The 6,947-nt window shown below is 63.2% G+C and overlaps 1 protein-coding gene across 2 annotated transcripts; it reads right to left on the bottom strand.

Annotated features, from left to right (window-relative positions):
* Window positions 1-940: 940 nt before the first annotated feature.
* On the bottom strand, window positions 941-6,287 carry CD40 (CD40 molecule). Of its 2 annotated transcripts, none has more exons than XM_083873395.1 (9): window positions 6,227-6,287; window positions 4,911-4,992; window positions 4,229-4,354; window positions 3,996-4,139; window positions 3,674-3,773; window positions 2,727-2,788; window positions 2,371-2,469; window positions 1,936-1,961; window positions 941-1,631 (listed from the first exon to the last, which is right to left on the bottom strand). In XM_083873395.1, exons 1-9 carry the CDS (start codon window positions 6,272-6,274, stop codon window positions 1,476-1,478), a joined length of 843 nt encoding a protein of 280 aa, XP_083729521.1. In that variant the 5' UTR covers window positions 6,275-6,287; the 3' UTR covers window positions 941-1,475. The 2 variants fall into 2 exon arrangements, with proteins under 2 accessions (XP_083729521.1, XP_083729522.1); XM_083873396.1 differs by having other exon boundaries at window positions 941-1,553.
* Window positions 6,288-6,947: the final 660 nt, after the last annotated feature.

Here is a 6,947-nt window from a genome sequence, read left to right as displayed (position 1 = left end):
TGGCTTTTCTCATGCCATGCTGCCTGTGTTCAGGCAGTGGTGGGTCACAGGCTGAGGCTGCTCCCAGTACCTAAAGCCTGCAGTGGGCTCAGAGCCACCGCAGCCCCCCACCACTGCTTCAGAGCCCGTGATGACTCTGCTGCTCCACCGCAGCACCCTGCAGTGCGATGGACCCTGCTTGTGCATTTTACTGCCAGAGCAGCGAGGCGAGGGCACGGAGCTGCCTGCTGGAGGCAGCCCTGCCCCATCCTCTGTCTCCTCTGGCGTGGGACACGGGCTGGGCATGGCTGTGCTGGGGGCAGCTCCTGCTGTGGGGTCAGTGAGGGCAGCCACAGGGGAAGCGCATGCAGGGGGGTGGGCCCAGCCGGGGTGTGCTGGGGAGGGCTTGGGGCACGGTGGGGGTCAGCACAGCTCTTCCCTCACTCCTCTGGTGGGAGCCTCTGCTTTGGGAGCACCCGCCCATTCCCAAAGCATCCTACCGGGAACATCAGAGCTGGGACCGCCGGTCCCGGGGGCGCCGGGGGCTCGGGGCTGCTCACGCACATTGGGCAAGTAATATAATCACGTTTAATCACACGGCTTGGCCAGCAGTGGGTGGAGGGTGACGGAGCGCGGCCGCTCCCGCACGGACGGGTCGGTGTGCGGGGGAGCCGCGGGCGGGGGCCCCGCGCTGGGAATCGCCGTGGCCAGAGCCCCCCGTGGCCAGAGCCCCCCGTGGCCACCCGGAGCCTACGCGGGCCGGGGCCGGGGCGGGGGCGGGCGGTGCCGGTGCCGCCCCGCGCAGCCCGCGCCGGTCCCGCAGCACCATCTCCCGGCCGCCGCACGCCGGTGTCTGCGCTCCGGCCCCGCCGCCATCCCCGGCCCTGGCCCAGCGCAGAGCCGCGGGGGCGCAGCTCTTGCCTCCGTTCGTCCCACGGAGCCCGCCGGGGCGGGGCTGGGCCGGGCCGGGGTGCCCTGTCCGGATGCCAGCACCCACCGGGCTCTGCTCCAGCACGGGCTGCACTTTCACAGCGCCCCAGACAGGACACTGAGCTCTGCCGTGGCGATCTCACACTAGAAGCCCCCTTTCCCAGCCCTGGCTTCTTCAGCACTCAGGAGACCGGGCTCCGTGCTGGGGTCTTCTGCAAGCAATGACACTCTGCTGCGGCCAGAGGCTGCACTGGGCTCTGCAAGGGCTCAGCAGGCGAGCAGCCACTCTGGGCTTCATTGCATCACTTGGGCAGGAAGCAGGATGGGGCTCTGTTCCATGTCCTCATGAGGGCGGCCAAGCCTTGCTCCACCAGGGCAGCCCTGTGCAGGTGACCAGATCAGGAGTTGGGGTGCAATTCCCGTGGGGTGGTCGTGCCATGGTCCACTGCAGCATCACATCATTTGCAGCCAGGCCAGATGCCAGATTTTCTCCCCAGCTGGAGAGGGGACAGAGGAGATGTGCTGTCCCCAGTCTGTGCTCCTGTCGGAGGCAGTGCCCCGTGCCTTCACAGCATCTCCTGCTCCGAGATGCGGCTCTCCTTGCCATCCTCCTGGGCCACAGGCTGGCCCCTGAGTAGGGTCTCCTGCACAGGCAAGCCATTCTCATCATGCTCCATGGGCTGCTGCTTATGTGGCTTCTCTCCGGGCTCCCCAGCCTCTATCTGCACAGGGGCAGGGGTCAGGGGCAGACAGCTACATTCCCCCGCTCTGCACCCATGTCTTTCCACAGGCTCCTGCTACACTCCTGTGCAGGCCAGAGTATGGGTCCCTCCCAAATGCTCAGCACTTGCCAGCAGCACCCTCGGGTTGCCCCAGCCCTTGTCCTGCCCCAGCCAGGCAGCCTAGTTCAGCCCCCACCCCTCCTGCATTGCAAAGCCACAGCCCCTGCTCTGCTGCTGGCACATCCCCAGCTGTGTCCAGGAGGGATCCCAACCCACTCCTGGAGGGGGCTCTAGGTAGACTCACCTCCTTCGGCACCCGTCGCCTGGAATCTGGATGGAAAGAGGGACAGAGAAGGCAATGTTCAGGGGGAAGTGCTCCTGCCCTGCAGGGAGCTTCCCAGGGTCAGAGCCAGGGCTGGTGCTGCTGCACCACAGGTCCTGCAGCTCATGTTATGCCTGCTGCCACTGCCAGGCTGGGCAGGCTGGGGGTCACAGCAGGAGCCAGAATAGACTCATGGAGCAGCAGTGCTGTTCCCCAAGAGCTGGTTCAGCTCAGGCTGCAGCAGTGCCAACACACATGTTCCCAAAGACAGAGCAGGACACACCAAACCCGGTCCTGGTGATGTCCCCAGAGGGACACTGTCCTCTCTGGCTCAACCCCTCAGCCCTTCATGGCCCCTCTGGCCAAGGTTCTCCCTCCCTCAGCTAAGGCAGCAGTTCACATGCTTCAGCACCTCACCTGTGTGGACCAAGCAGTAGATGCAGACACCCACGAGGCATGTGACAACTGCAGCCGTGATGGGGATCAGCACTGACAGTGAGGAGCGCCTGTTCGACTCTGCGGGAGGACACAGGGTCAGTGAGGCACCCACAGGACACCCAGCACAACACAGAGTGCTCTGCTCCAGCCCCAGCCCCACAGGGATCCCCCCTGGAGACAGAGAGGCAGGAAGGCATCACACTGGCCACACACTCAGACCTTCCTCTCCCAAAAACACCATTCATGAGGCCAGCTCTTCTGAGTGCTGCAGGAGCTGGAGCCCTGGGGGGGCTCTCTGCTTTGCACTGGATCAGCCCTCGGCATCGGGTACTTACCACAGATCACATCCGAGGAGTTCGTCCCTTTCACCTTCACCACCAGCCCCTTTTCCTCACAACTGCAGGGAAGAATAAGACCATGTAACCACAGCAGTAACCCAAGCTGGGGCTGGGCAAGCACCCAAGTTGCCCCAAAAAGCATCCTGCTTTGAGCCTGCCAAGCTCCAGCAGGGTGAGCAGGGGCATGCCCACTGACACAGCATGATGGGGACAGCAGGGTACCAACCCAGGGGCATGGCCTGGAGTTGCTGAAACTGCTGAGGATAGGAACAAGTTTAGGGACAAGGCACAGGAAGCAGCAGACCTCCCCAGTCAGGGATGCCCCCAGGGCTTGAGCACTGTAGCTATGACAGAAAAGCTCGGATAAGCTACAAGTGTTCTGTGGGGAAGTAATTTCTGGGCACAGATAAAAGCAAAGTGAGATCCAATGGCTGGCAGCTGAAGCAAGACTAATTCAGCTTGGAAATAAGGCTCATGTTTCTACCAGGAACTGCAATTAACCCTCAAGCAGCTTTCTAAAGACAGGGATGACCTGCCAGTTCATGGTATCCTCAAAGCCAAACTCCCCATGGAGAGGGCTTGTGATGACTACAGCCACGGAGAGCGCTGGAAGGGAGAACCTGAACAGGGCATGGGGCATTCCCATAGATCCTGATCCCTTCCTTCCAGCATGGATGACAGCATGCACACCCCTAAAGGGACAAGCAGTCTGTGCACATAGTGAGGGACAGACAAGTGCCTGAATGTCTCCTCGACCTCAGTCAATACTGTCCTGGACTGCACTGTACTCCCTGTTTCTCTCACTCTGGCCCTACACCAGCCAGATGCTGTGTCCCTCAGAGACCATCCTGGCTGCCCAGTCCTCAAGGCTACCAAGAAAACTGGTAGCAGAGGATGTGCTCACTGGGGCTAGTGGAAGGACATGGTCTGTACTCAGACAATACCTTGTCCAGGGGTGGCATGGCTCAGTTTTAGAAGAGACGTTGGAGAAGGTGCCTTCTGCACAGGGCTCACAGGGGGATGATATCCGTTCCATGGCCTTGGCTGAAGAGAAGCAGAGATGGCAGGAAGGTCAGCAGGGGCTGTGGGGAGTGAGGGCCTGAGGGGGCCAAGGGCTGCAGAGGCCAGTTATGCAGCACACCCTGTGGCAATAGCACAGCTCTCCCAAGGCCCTGTCAGGGGCACCATGCTAGGGGAGCCCCCATTCCCTGAGGTCAGTGCTGATGGCATCAGTCCTGTTGAGTGGGAACAGCTTGTCAGATTTACCTGCCACAAAGCCAAAGCCAAGCTGGCAAGGCTGGTTCTCCACACAGGTCTGGCAGCTGATGTCAGAGCAGTGCATGCCAGCCTGGCACTGGCACACCGTGTTGTGTGTTGCATTTCCGTGCATCTTCACAATGAGGCCAGTATCTGGGCAGAGGGGACATGGACGAGGTGAGACACTGAGCAGGGGAGCCAGTCCCCACAGGTTGGGGTCAGTGGTCACAGGGAGCACTTACTGTGTTCACAGATATCATGAGGAGCACAGTGCTTCTCCTTGGTCCAGCTTGGCTGATAGTGCCCACTCTCACAGGGGGCACATACAGAATCTTCTGTTTTATTGCACTCGGAGACCAGCTTTTCCCCTGCAACAGAGGCTGGTGAGGAAGAGGCAAGGGGGATTTCCCTCTCTCCAGACAGCACCTCTGCCAGCAGGACAGGGGAATACTGGCAGCTGTGGATGCCAGGACTGCTGCAGCATTCTGCATGAAAGCCAGGGCTGAAGGAGCCAGCTCGCCTGATGACCACAAACACTGCAGGGGCCAGGTGGGACAGGAGGGCTGTGGGGCCACTCCAGCACTCCAGGGACTGGGAGATGACCTGACAGCAACAGCAGGAGCTGGATAACACCATCACAATTTGCTAGTGCCAGCGGCAGCACTTTCCCCATAAAGCTGCCTTTGCCATAGGGTCCTGTAGCTGCGAGAGCACAGTCTCAAGAGAGCAGTGGCACCTTTGGTGAGGTCCAAGAGGTCTCCTAGAGCACCCACAAGGCCCTGGTTGCTCTATCACTGAGATGGCACAGGGAAGTAAAGCTGTCAGCATTGCTGGCAGTGAGGTGGAGGGGCTTGCCCTGCTGTGGCCAGGCAGTAGGTCCTGGCACAGCCCAGTTGTGAGGTCATTAGGAAAGGGTTTCCATACCTGGCCGACACCGGTTGCAGCATCTGCCCTTGTATATATACTGCTTCTCAATGCATGTTAAGGCATCACCAGGTTCCCAGCACTGGAAGAAACAAGACCTGTGAGTTCATATCCAGTGCTCCCATATCACCGCACGCTTCCACAGACACATATGTGAACCTGCACCCTGAGGTGAGGGCTTCCTCACACTGCTCTTCCCACACATCCACTAACCACAGACCACAGCAGCCACCCACGCTGCCTGATGGCATCAGTGCTGCCTTTGAAGTGGGGTAATAGTGATTCCGGTAGAGTTGCTCCACATTTCGCCAGATTTCCTATGACAAGGACTGCACATCACCCTGTGCCCCTGCCAACAGTACTGCAGTCCCTCACACAGGGAGCAGCGATCATCAAGCGTTCACGCCCAGAGCACTGCCAGCCCCTTCCCAAGGCTGACACACCGTCCCCGAGGGCCAGGAAATCCCCAGTCAAACACATCACCCATGCAAACTTTGCCAGAGCCTGCCCTTGCTCCTCCTGGCAGGGGACTACCTGCACCGGGAAGGGTCAAAAGGAGGCAGGGAATGAACTCTTGGGCAAGGCAGGGTGCAAGAGGGCACCCGGAGCACCGTGCCTCTCACCAGCCAGCCCCTCGCTGCCCGGCCCCCGCAGCCCGGCAGCTCCCAGCGGATCCGCCTGGCCATCCTGGGAGCGGGACGGCGGCTCCGGCAGAGAGCGAGGGAGAGCGGGCAGGGCCGAGGGTGCCGTGGAGGAGCCCCCAGCACGGCCGGGCACAGCCCAGCCCATCCCCGCGGGCACCTCGAGCGGCCCCGGCCCGGGGACAGCGGTGAGGCCGCGGGGCCGACCCAGCAGTGACACCCGCCCACATGGAACCGAGAACTGATAGAAGCGCCAGCAGCCGGTTCCAGAGCCCCGCCCGATAGCGGGTCCCGGCCGAGGGTCCCGGGGCTCGCCGCTCCCCGTCCCGGCCCGTAGGGACCCCCGGGGCAGCGCAGGGCGGGGCTGGGCTGCCGGGCCCGCGCCATCGGGGGAAAGCGAAAGCGGGTGGGTAACAGACCCAGGAGAGGATACCAGGCAGTCCAGACAGCTCCCCCGCCCTGGCTGGGTCCCGGGAGACCGGACCGACGGACCCGGAGCGGCGGCGCCGCCGGGCCCCGCTCTGCCTCCCTCGCACAGCCCGGGGCTCCCCAGGAGACGGGCCGGACCGTGCCCCGTCCCGGAAAGCCCGGCGGGACAGACACAGGGATGGAAGGATCCCCTCCGCCTCTGCCCCGTCCCCTCCCGGTCCGTGCCCCGATCCCGGCCCCACTCACGCCCAGCAGCGCCGCGCAGAGCAGTCCCCAAAGCCCCAGCCGGTCCATGGCGCTGCGCCCCGGCCGCCTCCGCCGCCCTCCTAAGAACGCCCCGGTCCGATCCCGCCCAGGAAGGGGCGTTGGGCCGCCGGGGCTTTCCCACCGGCCCCGGCTGGGACAGCTCCCGGAGCCCCGCGCTGCCCGCCCGGCCTGCGGGGAGGCTCTGCCACACCGGGAACCCCCGGCCCGGAGCACGGCCACAGGCAGGGACAGGGGCAGGGGCAGGGGCAGGGGCAGGGGCAGGGGCAGGGCAGGGGCAGGGGCAGGGGCAGGGGCAGGGGCAGGGGCAGGGGCAGGGGCAGGGGCAGGGGCAGGGGCAGGGGCAGGGCTCGGCCGCGGTCCGCGGGATGGGGAGGGGGAGCGCCTGTGCAGTCCCCCGGCAGGAACTCCGGGTTTCACTTCTTCTTTCCAACAGCAGCTCACAGAGGTTTGGGAGTTTTTTTATTTAACATTTAAGAGCCCCGTAGCTGTCGCCCTGGACGGCCCCCACGGCTGTGGTCAGGGAGAGCCCCTCTGGCTGCAGCCCTGGAGAGCCCCCACAGCCGCCAGGAGCCCTGAGCCCTGCAGAGCGTCAGTCCTGAAAGGGGAAGGGGCAACAGCGTTGTGACGTGTCTGTGCCTCCATCTCAGAGGGATTCCCAGCAACTCTCAGGGAATTTCCAGGATCCCTGCCCGGAGACATT

This window comes from Zosterops lateralis, assembly GCF_965231275.1.
Source record: "Zosterops lateralis genome assembly, chromosome: 16".
NCBI classification, from domain to species: Eukaryota; Metazoa; Chordata; class Aves; order Passeriformes; family Zosteropidae; genus Zosterops; species Zosterops lateralis.
This window is presented reverse-complemented; position numbering and strand designations above follow the sequence as displayed.